Raw genomic sequence first — 27,306 nt, forward strand, 5'->3', positions numbered from 1 at the left:
AGTGCACAGGATGGGTGGTGTAGCTATTCAATTTTTGTTTTCTCCTGACGGCTCAATGTGTGCCCCTAGTCTATACCTTATTTACTGTACTCTGTGCAAACCCTGCTCGGAAGACAAAAATTAATTTCCTCATGGGCTTTACTCTGGTTCTTGTTGCTATGGCATATGTGTGTTTCACAAACATTAACTAATTTATTTTAACAAGACCCCTGTGAGGTGAGGGGAAGAGTATTATTTATTTGGAGCAGGGACCTGAAATTGGTTGGGGAATGGCCTTTGAGTACCTGTGTAAGTTTGAAAGCTTGTCTCTCTCACCAACTGAAGTCGATCCAATAAAAGATATGTCCTCACCCACCCCCTCTTTCTAATATCCTGAGACCAACATGGCTACCACTACACTGTAAATAGATATGCCTTTTGCCATCTGTGTGAAAATCTGACCAAATTTGGCCATTATAAGCTTTTGAAAAATCATATTTCACACATGCTTAGTAGAGAATTCTTAGATTTTAGCAGCTAAATTCGCCAAAGATTCCATGAGGACAAATCTTGTGAAGACAAAACTGCAGTTTGCAATAGAGGGGCAGGAACAGATATTGAACTTTTAATTAACTTTGCAATTTGCATCTTGACCACAGGAGGGCACTGGAACTAAATATTGTTTTGCAAAAGCAAACTTCTCTACAATAGACTGGAGGGAAGTTCTTTTTTTGTAGGAGCAAATAAAATAATGAAAATTAGTGAGCATGTCTTTTTTCCCCCCTTACCAGGACACACTGATGACCCTTATAAATTATTCTGAAACCTATCACTGTGCCCATTTTCATATTTTGGATGTACAGTGGTGATGTGTTAATGCCTTCATTATAGTGAATTCCTTTAGGTGCAGTACAAGAAAATGTGAATAACCACAATAAATTGTCTTTTCAAACCATTTTCAATTACATTCAATCACTCCAACTGTTGCTATTACAGTTTCTGCCCTCCAGATGGCATAAGAAAATCAATATAAATAACCAGAGGATGTTTTTTGCCTTTTCAATTGTAAGCAACCATGAGGAACAGGGAAGCTGGAACAATTTGTATAGTGGGGGTGCTGAGAGCCATTGAACTAAACTATAAACCCTGTATATGGAAAACCACTTCAAGCCAGGAGGTGCAGCAGCACCCCAAGGACCCCTAGTTCCAGCACCTATGATGAGGGATGCTGTCAATAGGTAGGACACAACCCAGTGCTCAGTGCTCTGTTGAATTGGATGTATGGGGAAGCAACTGGCCCCACCCCCTCTTCCCACGGGAATTCAGAGTCTTTCCATGGTGAAAGGGGGAGGTTCAAATTGAAAGTGATTTGGCAGACCTACGTATTGTCAGGTGGCTATATCTTTTTAGTCACCCTCACTGCAAGTTGTAGCTGTAGTATTCCTACTAGTGAGCACTGTAGATATGGATGATAACGTTTAAATCATCACTTTAAATCATCTAATGTAGTGTTCAGTTCAGTCAATCGGCAGGTCCCCTCCCTTCTGCACAAGCAGCAACCTTGAGAGCAATAGGTTCCCAAGGATAGGAAACCAAAACCAATCTAAGCTGGTCAATGAGATCAGGTGGATGGGGCCAGGAGCCTTCCCCAGTGACTCAAAGACCCTAGATACCAGGAAGAAGAGGCCTAAGCAGTCTGGGAAGTACAGGAGGCACAGGATTGAGAAGGAGAAGCTGCCAGCTGGCAAAGGACAACAGCCCTAACAGCTGCTGGGGGTAAGGATCAGAGACACTGCAGGGGATTCAGAGCCTAGAGGGAGAGATCCAGCATTCTAGCAGCTGACTGGGAGAAAACTAGTGAGAGGAAGATTAGTAACTGCAGGGAGAATTGCTGGAAAGAAGTAGCCCAGCAGTTGGAGGGTGTGGGGAAGATTTAGGGAGGGGAAATGGGGAGAGAAGACTGTTTGATAGCAGGACTCACAGAACAACAGGATTTGTGTAGGAGAAGGCGCTGGGAGGAGCAGTGAGCACCAGATAAAATAATTGAAACATGTTCATACAATACACACAAAGCCAATATCCAAAACCAGTGGGGCAAGGGTTCCAGGCAGCTATTAGCCTGAGGACTTAACTTTACACGCTTAGTTGAAAAATACCCCCAAACCACTTCTTCCAAGCCACATACATGCAATTAAAAAAAATAAAGCCACTTATTGCCTCCCATGTCCATTACATTCTGCTAACAATGCCAACTTCAATGCTGCATTCATTGCCTTTTCCGTACCCACCTCTGGGTCTAAACTAGCACCCATTGAAATCTATGGAAAACTTCCCATTGGCATGAATGGGCACTGGATCAGGCCTTCTGTGCCTTTTTTGATGCTACCCCCTTTTGTGTGTAATGACTTCCCTGTCCCAGTGAGTCACCATTCTCTCCTCTTTCATCTACCTCATAAAAACGTATCTCAAAAAGCGAGTTTAAAATTAAATAAACAGTAAATAAAAAAAGAAACCTTCAAACTTTTCCCTCTTTGGACTGCCCAGTGTCTCCTGTCTTCTGTTTGTTTAGCGAAGTTCTTTGGAGCAGGGACAGTCTAACTCTATGGGGTTTTATCACTTTACAGATGCTAAAAAAATAATAATGACGTGACCTACATTTAACTCTGAGCTCTGAACTCAAAATCCAGCATTCAGGGACACTGGATTATGACACTTTCTGAAATACTGGGGGCTTTCGGCTACCTATGTACATTTATAATTGCTCTGCCGGAATGGTCCGGCTATTGTTCTTCCTGCGTAATTAATCTATTTGTGATTCAATACATGTTATTGATGAGCAGGAACAGTTAACTGTTTTTTTCCAGACTATCCTGTGCAGGAATGGAAATGGCTTTTGCAAAGTGTGAGACGCATTGTGTGCTATGTGACACGCCACAGCTTTACTGACATGTCATTGCTTGAAAGCACAGGCGGTGATTTTTGTTTTTGCTGGTGGGTGCTCTTCTCTGCCCCATCCCCCCTGTGAGACCAGCGGGCGGGGTCTTGGTGGGGGGGAGAGGCTGAGTGGGGGCAGGGCCTCGGGGCAGAGTGCAGGCAGGGCCTCAGGGGAAAGAGACTGAGCAGGGGCAGGGCCTCGGGGTGGAGCATCAGGCAGAGCCTCAGGAGGATCGGGGAGGGGGAGGGGGAGGGGGAAGAGGCTTCTATGCTGGAAGGAGGGGAGGCACAGGGCAGGTCTACATTACAGCCCGGATCGACGCCCTAAGATCGATCCACCAGTGGTCGATTTCGCGGGTCTAGTGAAGACCCAACAAATCGACAGCAGATCGCTCTCCAGTTGATCCCTGTACTCTACCCCCAACGAGAAGAGTAAGGTAAGTTGACAGGAGAGTTTCTCCTGTCGACCCCCCGCGGTGTAGAACCTGACCTAAGGTACGTCAACTCCAGCTGTGTTATTCACGTAGCTGGAGTTGCGTAGCATAGGTTGACCTATCGTGGTAGTGTAGACATTGCCTCAGATGGAGGGCCCAGCAGTGGCACAGATGCGTCAGCACCAGAGTTCCCTGTGCCAAGGAAATTCTCTGCTAGTGATTTGTGGTTAAATTATGTCTCCTTTATGAGTGCTATTAAGAGGCCGTAATCAGGCTTGAGGCTGTGACCCAATATCTGCACGAGATCCTGTAAAGAGAAATTGCTGAGTTTCATACAGCTCTAGTTCTAAAGAAAATACAAAAGGTTGGGTTAAAAGGTGTTTTATGTTCAGCACATACTGTTGGTCTTTAATTTTAAAAACTTATAGACTTTTTATGTCTTTACTGATTCTGGGTAAGATTACCAGGAGCTGTATTTCTACAGTTATCCTACAGGACACCATCAGAGGAGTACATTTGCTAACTTGTTATATAATCCGCTTGGTGTCTGTCAATATTATTTTCAGATGTATATGAACAACAATTGATCATTGTTAGACATAAATAGATTTTCATTTCCACTGGGGCTAGGGACAGATAAAGGGCTAAAGTTTTCTTGCAAGCTTTCTGTGTTGGGCCCTGAAGTGCGGCCTTTAAGTTTACTGCTAATGAAAAATATGCCACATATGAAAATTACATGCAACACTATGCAGGCTTAGAGAATGAAATTCCTTTCAACCTAAAACAAAGCAATCCCTGCAAGGTAAGTTTGCCAATGCTGGCATGGCTGCATGGAAATTCCTGACAGCTCATTTCTGAACCCAGTGTGTAATTCAATAGAGAATGTATTTCCCATCACTAGCAGCCTTTTAGACCTCATAGGACAATTCCACTCAGATAACCAATAATAAAGAACAATAATAATAATAATAAATGAAAGGTGCAATCCTACTCTCTATGAGAGATTGCACTGATTCCAACAGGAGAAGGATTTGGCCCTAATTGCCTTACTATATAATTTTAACTTTTCAAATGGGCACTTGAGTAAGGCTCATGTTGCAATTTCTCCTATGTTATCTGAAGGGAAGTCAGAGATTTTTCTTCTGCTAACTACAATATTAGTTGTAGTTTCTATTGGTTATAGAAATTAAATGGCATATGATTCCATTTATTACCGAAGTTAGCCATTCATGTTTTAATTTTTATATTTCGGCATTTCAGAGCTCCTTAAGATCCTTTCAGAACAATGGCCTGGTCCACACTAACCCCCCACTTCGAACTAAGATACGCAACTTCAGCTACGTGAATAACGTAGCTGAAGTCGAAGTACCTTAGTTTGAACTTACCGCGGGTCCAGACGTGGCAGGCAGGCTCCCCCGTCGACTCCACATACTCCTCTCGCGGAGCAGGAGTACTGGCGTCGACGGCGAGCACTTCTGGGATCGATCCGGAATCGATTTATCGCGTCTACACAAGACGTGATAAATCGAACCCAGAAGATGGATTGCTTACCGCCGGACCCGGAGGTAAGTATAGACGTACCCAATGAGAGTTTTCTTCTAGTTTCTTTATCTTGTTCAGAACAAGTGCTCCTCAAATACTACAAATTTGAGTACTCAAATGAGCACATTTTAGATAAATATTGCTCTTAACACACGTCCATAGCTGATGTTAATATTAAAGGAAGTTCTGTGTATTCACATCAAGAGTAATCTCCCTTTCCTTTCATTACAGTGAGTTAACACGTTAGGTTGAATTGTAAAATATGTGCACAGCTGGAATTTTTATTAACCCGTGCCGAGCCCTTCATTTTGCCTATGGGCAGAGCAGAATGTTTAACTTACAATTAGAAATTTTAAATTCCTACTTCAGAACAAATACTAAATGTGTTTGTTGCCAGGGTGATAGGAAGAGCAGAATAAATATGTTCCTTAAGCTCAGTAGATGGAAAACACTTTGTTCTGTGTCTGTACGTCTACACTGCAATAAAAGACCCATGGCTCGGCTGCAGCTGGCCTTGGTGAGCTGACTCGGGCTCACGGGGGTCAGGCTGTAGAGCTAAAACCTGCAGCGTAGACGTCTGAGCTTGTTCTGAGACCAACCCCCGCCTCGCTGGGCTCCAGCCCGAGCCTGAACATTTACACTGCAATTTTTAGCCCCACAGCCTGAGCCACATGAGCCTGAGTCAGCTGACCTGGGCTCTGAGACTAGGTGCGGCAGGTTTTTTATTGCAGCGTACACGTCCCCTGTTATACAAGTCTATCAGTCATGTGTGAAAATGTCTATTGTGCTAGTCTGAAACCGGAAGCTATAGAAAAGTCATACTATATTCATGCAATGTTAAGTATGAGGTTTTAATTGCACAACTGTCAGACATTTTGGATACTCAGTACAAAATATTTAATCAGTCGTGGAGCTGAGGTTATTTCCTATATACACTGACTGTGTCATTGAGAGCAGAAAAGGGCCTTGCTAACTTTAGATAGTTTCTCCACATATGCGTAATGAAAGGGCACTTTGGCAATGAAACGTTGCCTGCTAGGGCGAAAGGGAGAAGCTGGATACAAATCTACCTATGTAGTTCTATCCCCCATTGTGTAAACCCACACACTTGTGAGAGTCAGCACAGAGAGGGCTCCTCCAGGCTTTTCGGTGTGGGATGGGAGGAATAGAGCAGTGCTGTAGCCCACTTTCTGTGGCACCATCCCCCACTCTGCCCCCTATTTCTATGTGGAAATCCAGGTGGGGGTAACACAGCTCAAAGCTGTATTAACTCCCTCTGGGTTCCTTCCACTAGTGCTAGTGACCTGCAGGGACATGACCATTGGCAGAAGTGCTGCCAGATGGAGAGAGAGGCAGAGTGGAAGAAGGAGCCAGGCATGCAGATGCCTTCTCTCACTATGAGTATGGGGTCTCATCCCAATGGAAAACCTTATCGGTGGATCCCAGATTCCACAGGCTTGAGAGGCCTCATCCCCTCCCAACAACATGGACCCCCTAAACTCAAAAGGATGATCCATCTGACGGAATGATCTGCCTCTATGGGCCCTTCTTCAAGCATCTCCTTGGGAGGGGAAAATCTTAGGCCTGGTCTATACTACACAGTTAGGTCAACACAAGGCAGCTTACGTCGACCTAAGTATGTTAGTGTACACGCTACAGCCTTCCTCCGATGGATGTAAGTGCCCTACTCCCCCGACATCATAACTCCACCCCCCATGAGAGGCGTAGGGCTTACATCAGTGTAGTTAGGGTGACGCAGTGTCTATGTAGGTTTCAGTGATAGCTGTGTTAGTTTGTATCAACAACTGCATTACTTACATCAGCTGTTGGCTGCTCCATGCTGGAGCTGTGAAATTGACAAGAAAGCTGGGCAGGTAGAGCCCAGCTGCTCCTGGCTCCCCACTCCCAGAGGGGATGCTGCTTGGAGGCTCCCCACTCAGGGATCCGAGAAGCCCGGATGGCTGACCCCCAGGTCTCAGCAGGGAGCCAAGAGCCCAGAGGGAGGGGAAGGGCAAGCTGAACTCCTGGCAGGGAGCTGTGTGGAGTTCAGAGCCCTGGCTCTCAGCCCCCACACTGCCCCCATCAGTTGGTGGAAGTGCTCCTGGCGAGGATGCACACCACCGACAGAAGGAAGGTCGACCTAACATAAGTTGACTTAGGGCTGTCGTGTCGACTGCTCTTAGTTATTTTCCAAACTGAATTTCTTTACACAAGGTAGAGTGCATGTTCTTCACGTAAAAGTGTCTGTGCACGTGAAAAGTATGATGCTTTAAAACAGCAGTTTGTTTAATTATTTGACCTCAATTCTAACTAGTATTAAACACTTTCCACTCTCCATCCCTCCCTGTTCCTGTGTTTGAAAAATTCAGATACAGTTTGGTATCTTTTTATGAAGTTTTTTCCCCCCTCAGAAAAATCATTTATTGGCTGAGACAAAGTGATGAGAAATTTCAGCTCCAAGAGCAATTATCTGAGAAGTCTGTAATAGGTTGAAAGGATGGGCTCAGAACTGAAGTATCATTTTGGCTAATTATAGCAAAGATGCTATAAATCTATCCCATGTAGCAGCATTTTGATGCAAATAGCATCACATATATGTGCCAGGGGCCCAATCCTGTAAGAGTGCTGAATACAGAACATCCACTGACTTCATTGCAAGTTCCAAGCAGAGTTCTTTTAGCATCAGGCCCAGAACTGGTGGGAAATGCCCATGGCACAGGCTCCAACTTTCCAAAATGCCAGCCCTGCCCTCACTCTACCCCTTCCCCCAAGGCCCCACCCCACCTCTTCCCACCCCTGCTCCACCCCAGCCCCTCGTCTTTCCACCCAGTTCCACCCCCTCCCCAGAGCGTGTCGCATCCTCGCTCCTCCCCCCATCCCAGCTTCCTGCACGCCACAAAACAGCTGATCTGTGGGGCCCGCTGGCAGGTGGGAGCTGATTGGGGGGCTACCGGTGGGAGCTTAGCACCCACCATTTTTTCCCCGTGAGTGCTCCAGCCCTGGAGCACCCACAGAGTTGGCACCTATGGTTCATGGAATCGAAGCTGGTAAAAAATACCACTCCCCCCCCCCTTTTGGGGTGTATTTGTATTTGTGAATATAAATCCCTAATTAACAGATTTTGTGCCAACTTTTACTTTCAGTTACAAGGATGTAGTTTCTATTGATTTAAGTGAGATTCCACGGGTGTAACAGAGAACAAAATTTGACCTTTGATACTGTATCCATTTACAGTAAATGACACACAGTGGTCTGAGTTATGGCTGATTAGAAGTAGCTTCTCTCTTGCAGTTGCTTGGTAGCTTAAGTGAAATGAATTTGGTGGTTTCCTTTTAGATGTTATTGGGCAGGGGTCCCACATCACACAACAAAGAATTAAATTGGTATGGAAAATGAAGTACTCTTTCACCCCTATGACTGCAGTGGTGTTAATGGGCCACTTTACTTTGAATGGTCCCTCTTAAAATATGTGCAAACTACTTATACTAACAGGTTTCAGAGTAGCAGCCCTGTTAGTCTGTATCCGCAAAAAGAACAGGAGTACTTGTGGCACCTTAGAGACTAACAAATTTATTAGAGCATAAGCTTTCGTGGGCTACTGCCCACTTCTTCGGATGCATATAGAGTGGAACATATATTGAGGAGATATATATACACACACATGCTCTCTGTATGTGTGTATATATATATCTCCTCAATATATGTTCCACTCTATATGCATCCGAAGAAGTGGGCAGTAGCCCACGAAAACTTATGCTTTAATAAATGTGTTAGTCTCTAAGGTGCCACAAGTACTCCTGTTCTTTTTACTTATACTAAATTATCTGCTTCACCTTGTATTTACCCTGTTTCCCCGAAAATAAGACATCCTCCGAAAATAAGGCCTACTTACAGTTTTGCCTCTCGTTGTAATATAAGGCATCCCCCCGATAATAAGACCTCCCCGATAATAAGGCATCCACCGATGTGTACCATATTCTTCTTCATTGAAAAATAAGACATCCCCTGAAAATAAGACCTAGCGCATCTTTGGGAGCAAAAATTAATATAAGACACTGTCTTATTTTCGGGGAAACAGGGTAGCTGTGACACCTGAGTACCTTTCCCAGACCCGAAGAAGAGCTCTGTGTAGCTCAAAAGCTTGTTTCTCTTATCAACAGAAGTTGGTCCAATAAAAGATATTACCTCACCCCCCACCCTGTCTCTCTAATATCCTGGGACCGACATGGCTACAACAACACTGCATACCCCTCAAGATGGCAGCTTTGAACAGTGTTAAAGCATGGGGACACTTGGACTGATGTCCTCTTCACTACATGTGCTCTGAAGATGCAAGAATTTAATTTTCTACTCCATTTAATCTGGCATTTTTTTATGAGCACTAACCTGTCTCTTAAAGCTGTGTGTTATTAGGCTCTTTTCTTCTTCAAGTTAAAATCAGTATCTCATTATTGGGGTCAATAGTTGTACTTAAAACAGTCTTATAATCTGTGAAGCCTGCAGTAGTAATTATTCTGTAAATACCTGCTTCATGAATTTCTTCTTGGCCAGTGTATGAGGAAAACACCTGTCCAAAGAATTTATATTGCTGTTCTCTAAAGTTGTTTTGCAGGTAATCCATGAGCATGACATAGCCAGACTGCTGCATTGTAAGGACTTCACAAAATACAGCCAACTGAAAAATAAAAGACAGCACACTTCCCCTAAGTCATAAAAATTAACTGGATTCTGATATTAGGCACAACTCTGAGAAAGGGAAGGTGTGTAGATTATCTCAGTTCAGGAGTAATCCCAGGAAACATTGTGATTCAGACACATACCTCTGAGGGTATGTGTACACTGCAATTAGACACTTGCAACAGGCCCATGTCAGCTGACTTGGCTTGCAGGGCTCAGGCTAAGGGGCTGTTTAATTGCAGTGTAGACATTTGGGCTTGGGCTGCAACCCAAGCTCTGGACCCTCCCACCTCACAAGGTCCTAGAGCCCGGGTCCCAGCCCATGCCTGAATGTCTATACCACAATTAAACAGCTCCTTAGCTTGATCTCCAGTAGCCTGAGTCAGCTGGCATGGACCGGCCGTGGTTTTTCAATTTCAGAGATACCCTGAGTCACTATTCCTCCAGTGCTTCCTACTTGCTTTCTCTGGGTTAGTATTTACTTTTCACAGGCACGTAGTCAGAATCTAGCCATGAATGAAAAAGGGGGTGGGAGCGGGGTGAAGGGGATTACTCACACAAATAGATTTTAATTGAAACATGTGCAAGTGAAAAGCTAGAAAAAAGAAATGCGAGATTGTTAGGCTAGAAAGTAATGCCATGCACTTTTACCACATACATGAAAACTGTTTTTCCTTGCAAATAAGAACAGTTATTTCTTTCAAATGGATTAAATGAATTACCTGGTTTTCAGAAATGTTAATGGGATCTTTAAACACAATCCATTCAACTGTCTCTGAGCAGGGAGGTGTTGACAAAGATCCATTATAAGTGTAATATTTGTCTGTTGAGTTTGGCAAAAGGTTCAGCAAAACAAATGGCTCTAATGCAGCCTGTTTTCCTGCAAAACATTTATATTCAAATTATTAAGATATTAAATAAAAGCTGAATAAAACAAAAGTAGAGCTGCAAATTGGAAGTTCCTTCAAGTGAAACAAAGGAATGTTTGAGGACATTTGTAGTCTGATTTCAATGGCTGTTCATCCTATGAAAGGTTGGGCCCTTTGCACTTAAGTTTTAACAAAGATTCTAAAACAATAATTCTACTGGGTCAGCAGAAGGTTCTAATGAGCTACTTTATGGAAGGCTGAAGTTCAGCTGTAAACTCAGAACTCCCAATCTTCATCTCAGCAGTGAGATTCAAAGAAACAACACTTTTAGTCTTTGTGCCTAGGAGGGACTCCCATGAAGTGCTGAATGACTTAGACCATTACTGAACTCAGAGTCAAGGTCATTCAATGCATCACATTCACAGTACCTCTTACCCTCTGTGGGGCAGGGAAGAAGTATGAAAGCTGCATATGATGTGCCGTCTAGTCCAGAGAAGTGTTACTTCATTGGAACACACTGAGCATTATATTACTCTAGCCTGGAGCAAACTGTGTTGAGATGCAGGAAATAGTGAAATATGGTGTAAAAGAATGGGAAAGCTCAAGGAACAATGTTACACGAGAAAGAACAGGAGATGAAGACCTCTTTCAAGATGATGTAACACTTCAGGTGACTGCCCTGTACGCAACAGTAAGGGATGGTCTACACAGGGAGCTCACATCAGCATAGCTACATTTCTTAGGGCTTGGCTACACTTGCGAGTTACAACGCATTCAAGGAGCCCCAGGCGCACTAGGTCACTACCTGTCCACACTGGCAAGGCACGTAGAGTGCTCTGACTTCACAGCTAGAGCGCTCCTGGTACTCCACCTCGACGAGTAGAATAACGTTTGATGCACCCCCGCTGGAGCGCCCCAGTGTCAGTGTGAACGAAGTGTTGCATTACTGCACTCTGATCAGCCTCTGGAAATGTCCCATAATCCCCTTAAGCCAAGTGGCCACTCTTGTCATTGTTTTGGATATGCCCTTTGAAAGCTCCGTTTGACAACTGGCATGCTTATCTGCTCCGAGACAAAGCAATCATTACTGTGGAATGCTGTGTGTGTGAGAGAGAGAGAGGCCGGAGGGGGGTGGGGGGGTGGGGGAGGTCTGCTGCTGTCTGAACTTACAAGACAGCATGCTGACATGCCCTCCAAAAACCCACTCTCTCTCCCCCCACATACACATAACACACTCCCTGTCACACTCCACCCCCCCCCCCCATTTGAAAAGCACGTTGCAGCTACTTGCATGCTGGGATAGCAACCACAATGCACTGCTCTCTGTGGCCATTGCAAGAGCTGCTAATGTGGCCATGCCAGTGTGCTGTCAGCTGTCAGTTTGGACAGACTACAGCGCTTTCCCTACTGCGCTCTACGAAGGCTGGTTTAACTCAAAGTGCTCTACATCTGCAAGTATAGCCATGCCCTTAGGGTGTGAACACTTCACACCCATGAGAGATGTAGCTATACTGACCTAACCCCCCGCAGTAGACAGCGTTAAGTCAACAGAGGAATTTTTCTATCAGCCTAGCTACTGCCTGCCAGGGAGGTGGATTACCTATGCCGATGGGAGAACCCCTCCTATTTGTGTAGGTAGTGTCTACATTGAAGTGCTGGAGCTATGCTGCTGTAGTGTTTCAAGTGTAGAGAAGCCCTTACTCTTCTTTGCATACACACATATCAGAGGAGTGAGGAGAAACATTTCAGTTCACTTAGACGCTTTGCACTCACTGAAGAGCATGGAAAAACCCCACTTACACATTTAGTCACATGTGTAAATGTATGGCTGGTGCAGTTCATCCACTTCCCTGGTATCTTGCCAGGATTGGGGCTTGAATGAGGATGAGCTAACTGAGATTCAGCTGGTGAGGTAGCAGGAGCCCATCAGAGGAACTGGCAGAGATTATACCAGCTTCCTTAAGTGGGGGAATTTACCAGCTTTTGGACAATCCCACTTCCACGAGAGGATGATTGTGTTTATCTAAAATACCACTGGTCCTTTTAGATGCGCTTTTAAATAAAATCTGACTCATGTCTATATAATTTGCTGTTTGTTATCATCCCTAGGTTCATTTCAATGTTACTGCTTTGTAAACTTCCCTCTCTCAATAAATATCCATTCCAAATTATTTTTCCCACATGCATGTATTTCTAACCTAGTCATATCCCTTTGCATATATCTGTCCTCAGTGATGTTTGTAACTCATCCCCATTTAGTGTCACCTTAACATTCCCCTATAAGCTGTTGGCCATTTTATTACATAGAATCACAGTTGTTCTGCTGAGTCAAGTCTTAGAAATCATCTTTTCTTTCAAAATGACTTGTTCTTGTCCACATCTGATGACAGGGGAACATTTAACAGTGTTGAGCAAAATATTTTCACCTAACTGTAGTATTCTGTCAACCTCCTAGGCACCTTCAGATTGCAGCCACCCTAACAATCTAGTTTATATCTAGTTAAATAATTCTATCTTCACAAACCCTTTTGTAGTTGTGAGCATCAGGATATCAAACCTGACATTTACAGCAAGCGTCCTGATAAGATAACTTCCTTTGCTAGAAGGTTCTTCAATAGCTTGTGGAACTTTGGATGTTAGTAACAACTTGTGTTCTGTTTCACAGTCTAGACTATAAAACTAAACATCTGAAAAGTTTCAAGAGAAAATGTCCTATGTCAGATAGTAACATGACTGGTTTCTATTCCCAGAATGTTAGCCAGGGAAGAAACTGAGAATACTTCCACTCTAGAGCCTGAGAACTCATCAACTCTCATTTGAATATACAAAATATAAGATATGATTTACAAGGACAGCTGATGTACTATACATCTTTCTCCAGTATAAACCATCTGAATTAGTTTTGGTCTGAATTTTGTGAGCTCACTTAGACCTATTCAAATAAAGCATGTTCTGTTCATCATTAAAGTGTCATGTAGCTTGACACCTGCTGCTCTTGGCTTTACAGCTCCTCAGCAAGGTTGTTGGATGATGTTCACCTTGATGGGTTACAATTTCCCTTCAGGTGTCTCGTGTAAGCCTGGCATCTAAAACTAATGATTAGGGCTGGTCAGAAATTTTTTGATGAAACTCAGTTTTGTCAGAAAGTGCCAGTTCATCAAACCTGAAATGTCTTGTGAAAGCAAGTCAGGTTTGACAAATTTTCATTGACTTACAAGCAAGATTACAATGGAAACACTTCCCTGCCTGCTCACAAGGCCAGCTACTGTGAACGCGGGGCTTCCCTGTTCTGGTGCAGTCATGTCATGTTAGGGCATCCAGGTTTTCCAGGCTCCTTGATGTGGAGCTGGGAGCCTGGCAGCCCTGGAAGCCCAGGCTCTAGTTGCGGTTCTGAGGGTACAGCTACATTGTTAAAAAAAAAGAAAGAAAGAAATGTGGCAGTGAGTCTCAGAGCCCAGGTCAACTCACCAGGGCTCAAAGAGCTGGTGCTGTGGGGCTAAAAATAGCAGGGTACACATTCCCACTTGGGCTCTGAGAGCCTCCCCGCTCCCAGGTTTCAGAACCCGGGCTCCACCCTGAGTCCAAACATCAACAGTGCTATTTTTAGTCCCACATGCAAGCCCAAGTCAGTTGGCCCAGCCTCTGAAATTCGCTGATGCAGGTCTCTTATTGCAGTGTAGACATACCTAGATCCCTGCAAATCCACAGGTATCTGCTTTATATCCATAGAGATCTGCATCCGTGGATGTGGTCATATTGCTTATCTTCTTGGATTGGAAGTGGATCCAAATTCTTTTACCTGCCCCGGGCTCTAGCTCAGCAGCAGTTCTCAACCAGGGATTCGTGGCCCCTTGTAGGGTCATGGTTTCAGAGGTTCCACCCACAGGGCTGAAGCCCAGAGCCCGGTGGAGCTGAAGCCCCAAGCCCTTGTGCCCCGCAAGGGGCTAAAGCCCAGACTCCCAAAAGCCCCTGGCAGAGCTAAGGCAAAGCCCCAAGTCACAGTGCCCCCCACAAGGCTAAAGCCTGGAGATCTGAGCCTGGTACCTCCCCCCAGGGCGGCAGAGGGGGACGGGGTTTGAAGCCTGAAGTCCCAGTGCTCCCAGCAGGGCTCAAACATTGAGCCCTGGTGCCCCCCACAGGACTAAAGCCCAGAGCCCTGAGGGGGAGGGAGGAGCTCTCGGCTGTAGCCCCCTAGGGGGCACCAGGGCTTGGGGCGCTGGGATTCTGAACTTCAGACCTGTAGAGGGGTGCTGGGGCTCAGGGCTCCGGCACCATGGGGCTCACGGACCCCTTGAAACTGGCTCACAGTCCCCCAAAGGGCCACGGGCACCTGGTTGAGAACCCCTGCTGTAGAGGGTGTTGGTGTGGATAAAAGGTGGAGTGTGGATTGCAGATTGGATACAATGTAATTACCACAGATGCAGATCAGATGCAGATCCAAATTTTTGTATCCACGCAGGGCTCTAGACATACCCTCAGAATCTAGGATCCTCGCTTCACAGCAGGGAATACTGAAGCCCTAGGAGCCCCACGTCTAACCAGTGCTTGGCTCCTGTCTCTGCAGCAGGGAACACAGAACTACAGCTTGGGCTGGGGATCTCAAGGCTTCCAGGCTCTCTGCCGTACAGCCAGGAGTCTTGAAGTCTTGAGATGGGCTTCCAGGGTCCATGGCTCTGGGACAGCCCTGCTATGTAGACTCTCCTTGGGCGGTGTCCCCAGGGCTTCCAGACTCCCAGGTCAGCTGGCACACCATGCTGCTGATTCCCAAGTTGGACCAGGAGTCTGGAAGACCAGGGGTCTCCGTGCCTGGATTTGCAGATCCTGGGATCATGGGAAGCTGCTGACTGAAACTGACATGAATGTTAATTTCAGTCAGCGGCTACCTGTCCCAGGGAGCATATTTCCTTTCAGAACCATCATGTGTCAGTGTTTTCAAAATGATTTTTTTTCATGATTTCCAGTTTGAGAGAAATTTTTGAAAAATTTATCTTTGGTCTGACTCAGAACAAAACCAGATTTCAAAGTAGGATTTCTCATTTCTGAGAAATTTTGGTGAGTTTTGACCAGTTGTAATAATGAATCCTCGCTGATTTACACAATTCTCCTTGTCCTTATAAGCTACGAAAGTTCCATCACCTTGTTTTGTATTTGTCTGTTGGAGACAGATATCTGCTTCCATTTTAAAATGTTTGAAACATTTATGACACACATCCTATAATAACTAATCAGAATAAATAATCAATACTTTACATTTTAAATCCATATATTTCAGAGGACTTTTTACAAAAGATAGGTATTTTTATCCCCATTTTATAGACAGAGAAACTGATGAGCCAGGCGGGGTGAGGATATATCTACACTAAAGCTGCTGTAACAGCACAGCTACAGTGCTATAGCTGTAGTGGTGTAGCATATAAACTTCCTACATTGACACAAGGGTTTTTTCGGTCAATGTCAGTAATCTTCCTCTCCCAGAGGCAGTACCTAGGTCAACGGAAGAATACTTTCATCGACCTAGCTCAGTCTACACCAGGGGTTAGGTGAACCTAACTATGGCACTCAGGGCATGAAATTTTTCACAGCACTGAGCGACGTAGCTAGTTTGACCTAAGTTTTAGGTGTAGACCAGGGCTTGATTACTTACCCAAGGTCATTGGCCCTGATTTAGGAAAGAATCCTCACTCATGTGCTTAAATGCTTTCCTCAATTGGGGCCGCAGTGAGACAGCATAAGTAACAGAAAAAAGGTCTCCTGATGCACCATCCTCTACTCAGCATGCTCTGATGTAAATGAATAGACACTTTTTTAAAAAGCAAAGCATTCACACACTGAGTAGAAATCTGCTCTGAATGACACCGGTGTAAATGTAAAGTAATTTCATGGAAACTGACTGAATTATTTCAGATTGACACCAGTGTCACTGAAAGTGGAATATAGCCCCGACTACTGAATACTGACATTCATAAAATCTCACTCTGTTCCCAGAACTAGACTTTGTAAGACAGATCTTTGTTTGCTACAATAGTTGTATTTGTCCTACGAATTGCATAGAAAACTCAGATATGTACGACTAAGAAACCTTAATGAATATATTGGTCATTTCTCTTGACCAAACACTGAAAGTGTGGCAAAGGCCTTGGAAAAATTAAGTGTTTCACTTTGTGACTCAGGTTTTTCCAGTTTTTCCAAGTAATCATTTTTGAGGGAAATATAACCAATTTGTGCCATTTTTTATTTTGGTTTTAACAAAAGTGACCAAATCCAGCTTTGGGAGGTTCACAGTTCCCAATAGCTTCAATAAGTTTTGCATGCACATTCAAAAGCAGAATTTGGCCCAACCAATAACCAATCAAGCAAGAAGATAAACTCACCAAACCGGCTAACACTATCTACTCCTTTGATGATTGCATTATAATCCATATTATCTTCCAGGCCAACCTGTTAAGGAGAAATTGTATACATAATTAAAAACAGGGTTTAAATAAAAAAATGAAAGTTTAAGTTAGCTGAGCAGGCAACAGAGGATTTAAAGAAGAGTAATCACACATATTTGCCAAATTGTTTTTTGTGCAAAATAAATTAGAAATATATATTAATGTGCTTATTATATACCAGAACCATTTAGCTTCAGATTGGATATTTGCTATATTTCAAAGCAAAGTTAATGCCACAGATATACAAAATGGTTACCTCAAATAAAATTGATAAAGCTCTTAACTTCCCATTTCCTTTAATTGCCGCCTCAAAATTTGTAAACTGATCTGCATCGTAGCAGTAGATTTGCATCTGTAAACATAAAGATTAGATCTTCAATTTTCAGAGGTTTACATTACATGATAGAAAAAAATCTTTAAAAGAATTTAAACAATACAATTATTTATTTCAGATATTCCTACGCTGAGAAAAATCTTGAAGCAGTAACAAACTTTAATTCTAATAAATGCTTCTTCTGTAGTTCTCTCATCCATTGCCTGAAAACTTATTTGGTGAAGCCAATGGCAAAACTATTGACTTCAGGAGGTCAGGATTTTACCCATTGTATCTACCCCCAAACTAAAAGTAGAGATGTATTGGTAGTACAACCAAGTCTTTGATCCTGTCTCTTCTGCAGCCTGGACTCGGCTGGAACTGTATGCTTGCATCAAGCTCTACATCCTCATACCCTCACTCTTCCACCACAGGGGTAGCTCCATGGTCAACCAAAACCTGGCTCCCTACCTTGGGGCAGAGTTTGTGACTCCACCCCTCTTCCCATGGGATTTTTCAGAGGAGGCTCTGCTCCCTGATGTCCTGGCTAGAGTTACCATATGTCTGGATTTTCCCGGACATGTCCGGCTTTTTGGTCCTCAAATCCCTGTCCGGGAGGAGTTTCCAAAAAGCCGAACATGTGAGGGGAAATAGGGAGGCATGGTAAGGGGACCCTGAATGTGAGTGGCTGCAACAAAGCCAAAACTAACAACTCCCCCGATCTGCCGGGGCATGGAGGCGGTGGCGGCATCTGAGCGCGCAGCCGCCTCCTCCCCGGGCTCCAACTTTCCCGGCTCCCACTGCTCTCCACCGCGGCGGGGGCCGAAGCAACTTCCCCAGCGCAGCAGCAGCTGGAGCCCGGGGAGGAGGCGGCTGGGTGCTCAGATGCCGCCCGCCACCTCTTGCCCCCACAGATCAGGGGAGTTGTTAGTTTTGCTGCAGCCACTCGCACTCGGGGTCCCCCAAGCATCTTTTGCCCAAGCGCTACCGGCTTCACGTTCAAGTTGCTGCCAAAGCAACTTCCCCAGCGCAGCAGCAGCTGGAGCCCGGGGGGCGATAGGGAGGAGGGGGAATGCCGGTGCTCAGGGGAGGGGGCGGAGTTGGGGCGGGGACTTTGGGGAAGGGGTTGGAATGGGGGTGGGGAAGGGGCAGAGTTGGGGCGGGGCCGGGGCCCCCGTGGAGTGTCCTCTTTTTTCACTGTTTAAATATGGCAACCCCAGTCCTGGCAGGATGGAAGATATAAGGTAGGAGCTTGAATGGCAAGTCCAAATGGGTCATGAAGTCAAGAAGATTGAATGGACCGCACTGGCCACAGTAAAAGTTTGTGCCTAACAGTTCTCCATGGAACTGGGGAGAAGAGAGGAAGAGAGGACCCCAGCAACCCCATCCCTCCATTTGTCCCCTCAGAGATATATACTGTTTTGTAACTTATTATAATAGACTATGAATGGGTCCATGGAGTTTACTGTAACTCTAAGGTATTTGATCATCTGTGGCAATTGGGCCTATATTCAGTTTGCAGGATTAGACCCTGTATTTGATACCAAGATTTGTGCTCATCTCTCCTGAGCAATTCGGAATTTGAAAATGCACACTTCATTTTCAGAATGACAAACTAAATACAACTCTACAGGAAGCACCTCATTCAGAGGCTACTGAAGTCAGTGGCAAAACTTACATGTGCTTTGGATCAGGCCTTGATTCATATTTGCAAACATAACATTTAAATATTACTCATTTGGATTTGAAGGAGGATTATATATACACAATGTACCCTAATCAAATGATAAATTAACATCTTTAACAAATAACTTGATTATTTGCAGGACTGTACAGTATTCAGTCTATTACAATTCATTACCTCAAGAGGAAATTTTTGTCCTTCTAAGCTATGTTCCGATCCATCTGATGATATATTGCATTTTCCCCAGTGAAAAGTTATCTTGCTTGCTTTAAATACTGTTTCTAAGCCACCTCCGCTGACATAATAATCATTTGTCAGGTTAATTTCCACTAAAGAGAAAAGAAGAATGGTCAATGAGCATGTCTGTGCATTTGAAATTCAAATACATCAACATTACTAGCTAAAAGGTGAACATATGGTGGCTCTCCTTACATTTCATCAACAGCTTGACAGAATGTGGATTATTCAGCTAAGAAAGAAAACCATTTGGGAGATGTATAGCTGCTAATAACAAAATGAAATGTATTTTACTTCATTTCAAACTTTGATTAATAAAATAGACATATGGGGAGCTGAATTACTTTAATGCACTCTCATAATCCATTGTTTTGTAATTCATCTGAAACCTGTCATAGTCTTACATTAAACGAAAGCTCAAGAAAGCTGGCCTACCAGGGAAGCCCTCCTTCTAAGGAAAGAAAACAAAACCCTAATGTCCTATCTTTGCAATCCTAGGATATAGACCTTCCGGAGAGTGGATGTGTAGATAATGCAAATGGGAATGGAGAGAAAGAATTTATTGAGCATGGTAGAAGGGGGTTAACTAGAAATAATGAGGTAACACTTAGGGCTTGTCTACACTAGGACATAGGACACTCCTTGGAGGAGGATAAAGTGACAACAGGTTAAGGGCACTTTACTCCTGAACGACAGTTTCCTCCTGGGGTGGGGGATGAGATGGAGGGTGGGAGTGGTTAAGGCACTTTAACTTTCACTTTTCATGTAGATATGGCCAAAGGGAAAGAAAATGTAGGCTAGATACCAGGAAGAATTTCCTGACTGTGAGATATACAAGGTTGTGGAATAGTCTCCCAAAGGATGTGGTGGAAGCTCTGTCCCTGCAGATAATTACAAATAAACTGGAAAAAGAACTGAACACAGATATGTTGTGGAGAACAATCCTACATGGGCAGAGGGATGGACTAGAAGTTCGGTACTGTACTCTCTTCTTGCCACACATAACAGCAGTGGATTCTCAGTTTCCTAGATTCCCTCACTCAGTGCCATGAAGAAAGCTGAAGGAGGTTTGGCTGGAGTGCCATGCTGCTCCTTTCAAATACTTTGAACTTCAACAATGGAGGAGGATCTCAATTCACTTTTTTGAGCATTAAAGAATTTATCCTCAGAACATTCCTGTAAGGTAGGGAAGAACTATTTGCCTAATTTACAGATAGGGAAATGGAGGCACAGGGGAGTTAAATGACTTGTCCAGGATTATACAGGAAGTATATGGCAGAGCAAAGAATAGAACCTAAATGTCCTTACTCCAAATCCTGTGCCTGAAACAAAAGACCATCCCCCCGCTTCTCCAACAGCCAAACAGCTTTTGATAACTACAGCACTAGATCCAAATAGCAACCTTGGCTCAGTAAACACTAAGTAATCCTATGAACTACTTACTGGTGATTGGGTGATTATTCATGATACATTAGGGTTACCATACATCCGTTTTTTCCCGGACATGTCCGGCTTCTTGGCAATCAAACCCCCATCCGGGGGGAATTGCCAAAAAGCCAAACATGTCCGGGAAAAATACCGGCCGGGCACTTCCTCTCCCGCGGCTGCTCTGCTCCTCCGCTGACTCAGACTTCGGCTCTGTTTAAGAGCCGAGCTGCCCGAGCCAGCGGTACCGGCTTCGGGCAGCCCCCATGCCTCCGGACCCTGCGCCGCTGGAGCAGAGCAGCTGGAGCCCGGGAAGGGAAGTGCCCAGCCGGCGGCTCGGGGTCTGGAGGCACGGGGGCTGCCCGAAGCTGGTAGCGCTGGCTCGGGCAGCTTGGCTCTTAAACAGAGCTGAAGAGTCAGGGGAGGAGCAGAGCAACTGGAGCCCGGGAGGGGAAGTGCCCGGCCGGCAGCTGGGGTCCGGAGGCACGGGGGCTGCCCGAAGCCTTCATGGTTTGCCGGGCAAGCAGGGCCGGCTCTAGGCACCAGCAAAACAAGCTGGTGCTTGGGGCGGCACATTTTTAGGGGCGGCATGGCCGGCGCCAGAATGCCGCCCCTAAAAATGTGCCCCGGCCGCCCTAGCTCCGCTGCTACTGCCATGGCGCGCGAAACAGCTGATTCGCCCGCCGCTGCTCCCCCTCCCTCCCAGGCTCTCAAGCCTGGGAGGGAGGGGGAGCAGCGGCGGGCGAATCAGCTGTTTCGCGCACCGCGGCGGCTCGGGGTCTCCCCCTCCCTCCCAGGCTCTCAAACCTGGGAGGGAGGGGGAGACTCCGAGTGGCCGCGGCGCGGGCGCCGCTTCTCCCCCTCCCTCCCTCCTAGGCTTGAGAGCCTACGGGGGAGGAGGCAGGGCTGGGGATTTGGGGAAGGGGCGGAGTTGAGGTGGGGCCGGGGGTGGGGTAATTAAAGAATGGGGGGCGGCCAAAATTGTTTTTGCTTTGGGCGGCAAAAATCCTAGAGCCGGCCCTGCGGGCAAGCCTCCAGACCCTGCGCCTCCGGCTGGGCGCTTCCCGTCCCGGGCTCCAGCTGCGCTGGGGAAGCGCCGGCCGGGAGCGCAGGGTCTGGAGGCTGCCCGGCCAGCCCTTTTCGCATGGCTGCGAGGAAGGAGGGGGAGTTAGGGCGGGGACTTTGGGGAAGGGGCAGGGAAGGGGCGGAGTTGGGGCGGGGCCGGGGGTGGGAAAGGGGCAGGGCCAGGGCCCGTGGAGTGTCATCTTTTTTTATTTTTTAAATATGGTAACCCTATGATACATTAAAAAAGATTTTTTGTATATTAATTGCATCTTCCAAGAACAGGCATTATTAGTAGTAATTATTATTTTGTGGCAAATGCTAAATTATTATTTAGCTTCAATAAGCACTCATTATGGGATGATACTAATGATGTGATTACTTTGGCTATTTCTAACCGTGCACATAATTTCCATTTGTTTTCTTTATTTTAGTGGCTTTCTATTACGCTTGGCTGATATCACCACCTGGCCTTTGGCTAATCGCTAAAATCCAAAATGCAAAGGCTAAAACAACCCCCCCCAAAACAAAAACAAAAAAACATAATTAAAAAACCTCAGCTATCCACCACATTTCAGTTTCATGATGCCCAATTAACTCAAAACATGAAATCGGACATTTTACCTGTTTTGCCAGTATTGTGAATGAAAGTGTCTTCTGAAGTTTCCTTTTCCCAACCCTGGAATTTAAGTTTTTTGAGATTTACATTTACTTGGGTAAGATCTTCATCAATATTAATAGGAGATTGTTTGGCACCATTGCATGCTGGATATTTCTTCCCCCAGTTCTTTTGGTTCAAAGTTCCTAAACATCAAAACATAACAGGCAAACATTATAAGTAAACATGAACTTGCAAGCTAATACTCTTATTTTTTGCACGTGGAAAAGGTAAAAGATAAAATGTAATAGCCTGGCAGAAAACTTGTCTTTCTTAGTCTTTGTTTACATCGTAATATGCAATACATATGACTTACATCCTAAATATTAGACATAGAGAATCATCTTTTTAGGCCATCTAAAAAAATCATGTAAAAAACTTAAGGTGAAATGACCTTGGGCTGATGACAAAGCAGATTACACAAACACACAAAGTATACGCTAAAATATGTAATATAGGAATGGAACAAACATCCAGAGGAGGTCAAGCAGATCCAGAATCTGATCATCTTTAGGAAATGCTGCAAAACCTTCTTGGCTGAAAAAGCTTGTACACTCTAAGTCTGACACTTATAACACTGCCACCTTCTTGTACCCAATAAAGCACTGCCAGCCACAACACAAAAAGAGGAATTAATAACATATAAAAAAAAATCAAAAACAAAATCCTCACCCCAATCAGAATTTTTACCATTGAAAGGGAAAAGTGACAGAGACCTTATGATTCCACAAAGTCCGCTAATGACTTTGCTATTACTATTGGAATAAATGGAAGGCATTCAGGTAACATGATAATGAGTGTGGTGGGTTTGGAGGTGATCTGTAATAACTGATGAATATTATATATGGTCTTTCAGTTCATCTGTTGTAAGTGGGGGTTAGTGTATAAATACAAGAGGAATTCAAGCAGGGGTTGTCTGGACATAAGCTGGGAAAAGGACAATTGCTTCAGATAGCCACCCATTTACTGATACATAAGTGACAATGCAGGGGCAATTCACTTTGAAGTTTTACGTCTGACACCCAGCTGAGCTCAACAGTCTAGCTTGACAAAAGGGTGGCGGTGTCCCAGCTTGTAACCACACGGGGACCCAAGCCCATGAATACTGGAACAAGGAACTTTGGCAAGATAAAAAGACAGGCCCTCAAGGACAAGGCAAACAGTGACTGTAGGGGAACTGATTGAGCCCCAGAGGCCAATGATCTGGGGTAAGACAGGCCTGCCTCAACCTTTAGGCACGTGTATAGACTGTTTATTATTTTAAAAGCCTCTACTTTTATACTTTGCCTTATTTCTGCTGTTAAGATTAAACAATACTTTGTTTTAAGAAGGCAGTTTGTGGTCACTATTCAATGCTGGCCAAAAGTTTCCAAAGGGAAGAGCTGCAGGTACCAAGTCCCGTACAAACTGCTGAGGGTAAGCTTGGTTCATCCACAGAGTGGGAGACTCAACCACCTGATCTAAGAGTGGAAGAAATGTGTGATTCTACTCCAGGGAGGTAAAGGCACAAGGCCTCATGCTAGAGATGAGTGGCCAGAGAAGGGGTCAGAGGTGCAGTAGTTTTGCAGCCAGTGGTATAAAACCCTACAATCAAACTGATTGACAGACAGACAGATAGATCAATCTCGAACTAAATAATTCAGGAAACGGAGATAAATAGGGTACTGACATCACCTAACTGTGCATAAGTAATGTAGGTACTGCTCTGAAATTTTGACAGATGAAACTGTCAGCTGCAATATCCAAGCAAACTAAACAGAGCTCACAATGAAGTTTTAGATTTTCTGGAGATGGGGATTATAGCTTCATACTAGGTACCTGACCAATGGAGAATGCCAACCTGTCTAAACTTCCAGCCCTATCCAAACATGCATACTCCTTATAGTGGACAATCTCTAAAATGACTAATGGTGAACTTTGATGGGATTTCCTATTGCAAGGTAATATCTTGCAGTCTTGTGGAATTTTCATAAGATGAGGTGTGGAGCTAACATTCCACTCTCAAAACTTCCTTCAAAGGATTCTGGGCACCGTAAATAGGCATTTCTTGTGGTAAAACAATGACAAGAGGGAATTCAAAATACCATCTGCACGCAGAAACAGAGAAATGTAGGGCTGGAAGGGAGTTCAAGAGGTCATCTAGTCCATATTACTTAATAGGCATCTCCAAGGTAATTGCATTTACAGCCAAGAAAATTCAAGTCAAGTCCAATATCTATACCAAAATACTATATTGGTTATATAACTAGGGTGAACTGACTGTGACACTTTGCCAGGATTGTTGTGGTTTTTAGGAACAGTACAGGTTTCATGGCTGATATTACTGAGGCCAATTTTGTCCCAGATTCAATTTAATTGGCCAGCTGGCTGGCCAGCCTACCCCAACTTCATGCCAGCCTACTGCTTCCCCTCCCCCAGTAGCATTTCCTCTTCTCAACTGCCCTCTGTGGGAATCCTTGCTCGCAACTCCCACAGTCTAGACATCATCTCTTCTAGACCCTGTTCATACAGCATCACTTGTTGTTAGTCTCCTGATTTAAATATGCATGCACATTAGCTCAATGGCTCAGTAAGAATTCATAATGCATATAATTAGGGTCAACCTCTTTCCCCCTCAAAAATGCCCAAGTAGTATCCCTCTTTTTCAAAAGACTCAAACCTGACCATTCTACTTGTCTTTGACTATTGATTGTTTACAACAACCGGATCAATTTACTCTCCTTTAACTCAGTCTGGGATCCATACCAATCAGCTTTCACCTTTTTCACTCTGCTTAAACTGCATTTACCAAAGTCTCAGACAACTCTTCCTAGCTCTACTATGTCTCAGTGTCTCTACCTTGACCTTTCTGTTGTCTTTGGTAATGTTGACCATTCCCTCTTCTTCCTCAACATTCTGTCCTCCCCTGAATTTTGTGTCTTGTTGTCACAGATTCAGGGAAAGAGCACTTATGTTCCCCCTCCACGGTCTCTCGAGGGCACCAACTTAAGTTTTGCAGCTCCCACTTCTCTGGGGTGGAGATCCACATCTCTTTCTTCCCCCTCTCCCACCCTCCGCCCCGACCAGGGGTTTTCAGGCTGCACAACTGCCTGCCTTACACTAGGCTATCCCAAGCAAGCCAGATTGCCTGAAGGCCAGCATCTGTGCTTGGCTTTCTTTCCGAGAGCTACGAACAGCGTATTGCCAGCAGTTACAAGTTACCACACACCTCTTTCCAAGCAAGCATATTTATTCTTCAGCTAAAAGCATTTCAGAGAAAAAGCATATAAAAACAACAGAAGTTCCTGTATGCATGCTAAAAGCTTACCAGAGGTCACTCATCAGTCTTGTGGGGCCCTAGCAGGCCAAAGTCTTTCCCACCCTTCTGCAAATGATCATTTGGACAGAACCTGTCCATTTGCTGGATCAGAAAGAAGGTCCCGAGTCAGTTTAAACACAACCTTTTTATGCCAAAAGCCCTTTAGTTATTTATGGGTCTCTGGGAAGTCCAGTTTGAACCAGCATATGCAAGACTCCCCAAGGGTGGTATCTCTCTGGAGGTGTTTACAATTTGAGTGATTCACCTTGGTCACCCTCCCACCCCCCGATTATTCTTAGTTCCTGATGGAGCTATGGCAAACCTCCGGACTCTGCCCCCCACCTTGAGTTGCATATATAAACCCAGTGCCGTAACAAGGGCGAGGTGAGTGAGGCACTTGCCTCAGGCACACAAAGTCGGGAGGGCGCAGAAAGTGGTGGAGAGAAAGAAAAAAAAAGGCGGCTGGCACAGAGATATTTATAACCCAGGTGATCTCCCCTCCAGCCCCACCTGTGCCCCCCCCGCGCCTCCCCCGAGGGTCCCCCGACCCCGACTTGCTTCCCCCTCCCCCCTTCCTGGCCCTGGAGCAGAGCAGCTCCCTGCTGCCTCCCTGCAACAACTGCTGCCGCAGGGTCCTAGTGTCCCCCATCTCCGTTGCCAGGGCAGACTGACTCTGAGCATGCCTTTCCCCCTCAGACCCTTCCCTTTTCCGGCAGGACCCTCCAGCAGCACAGGGCCCCCCCCTCCGCCCGCAGTCACCGCTCCTGCCCCATGCTGGCTACAGTCAGGGGCAACAGCACGGGAGGAGGCGCACGCAGCACTCCCCGGCACCCACCACAGGGGAGGTGAGGGAGATTCCTGGACCTGAGAGGGGCCCTAGGAGCACATGCAGTGACAGTGGTGGGGGTGAGTGTGCTGCTGGGGGGGCAGGAAAAGGGGGCTCCTCCCCCAGAGCCTTGCTGCTGCCGGCAGGGAAAGGGCTGGAAGGAGTCCTCCTCTCTGGCCCCTGTCCCGGAGCAGCCTGTCTGGACCCCAAACTCATCCCCAGCTCTGCCCCACCCCAGAGCCCACACCCCCAGTCAAAGCTTTCACCCCCCCACCACACTCTGACCCTCTGCCTGAGCCCTGAGCCCCTCCAGCACCCCAAACACCTTATCCTCAGTCTCAGCGAGAGCCCTCATCCCCCCACGCCCCGACCCTCTGCCCCAGCCCTGAGCCCCTCCCACACCCCAAACCTCCCATTCCCAGCCCCAGCCAGAGCCCTCACCCCCCACACTCCTACTCTCGCCCTGAGCCCCTCCCACACTCCAAACCCCTCATCTGCAGCCATAACCCACTGCCCTCACCCCTGTATCCCATCCCTCTGCACCCCTCCCACCCCAAACTCCCTCCCAGAGCCTGCACCCCAATCTCCTGCCCCAGCCTAGGGCCTGTACCCCAGACCTCCTCCCTCAACCAAACTACCTCCCAGAAGAGCCTTGGGTGGGTGGGGGGGGCAGAGTTTGGGTGGGGGCGGGTTCTGGGCACCAAATTTTCTACAAACCTGCCACCCCTGATTCTGCCCTGCAAACCTGAACTCCCAGCATTCTCAGGACACATGCTGATCCCTAGTAGCCACTGTTGATATCCAGCACCTCCCTCCTCTCTTAACCTGTGAGTCCCTCTCTGGATTGGAACTGGACTGGAACCAAAGACCATCTTGGAAGCAACATTACCAGCCCAAGCAGTCAAAAATCATGAGTTAGACCCCCCAAAATCAC

General features: G+C 45.7%; 1 protein-coding gene across 8 annotated transcripts in view; it reads right to left on the reverse strand.

Annotated features, from left to right (window-relative positions):
- PTPRZ1 (protein tyrosine phosphatase receptor type Z1) overlaps nt 1–27,306 on the reverse strand; it is a 348,294-nt gene that overhangs the window by 73,251 nt on the left and 247,737 nt on the right. For all 8 annotated transcript variants that reach the window (XM_065556031.1, XM_005305670.5, XM_005305669.5 and 5 more), the window contains 6 exons: nt 22,215–22,394; nt 19,044–19,195; nt 17,126–17,221; nt 16,807–16,873; nt 10,289–10,446; nt 9,414–9,564 (listed from right to left, as the gene is read on the reverse strand). In XM_065556031.1, the coding sequence (XP_065412103.1) occupies nt 9,414–9,564; nt 10,289–10,446; nt 16,807–16,873; nt 17,126–17,221; nt 19,044–19,195; nt 22,215–22,394 (804 nt within the window). The remainder of the gene's footprint in view (nt 1–9,413; nt 9,565–10,288; nt 10,447–16,806; nt 16,874–17,125; nt 17,222–19,043; nt 19,196–22,214; nt 22,395–27,306) is intronic.

The sequence above is a fragment of the Chrysemys picta genome, chromosome 1 (assembly GCF_011386835.1).
Source record: "Chrysemys picta bellii isolate R12L10 chromosome 1, ASM1138683v2, whole genome shotgun sequence".
Classification (NCBI taxonomy): Eukaryota; Metazoa; Chordata; order Testudines; family Emydidae; genus Chrysemys; species Chrysemys picta.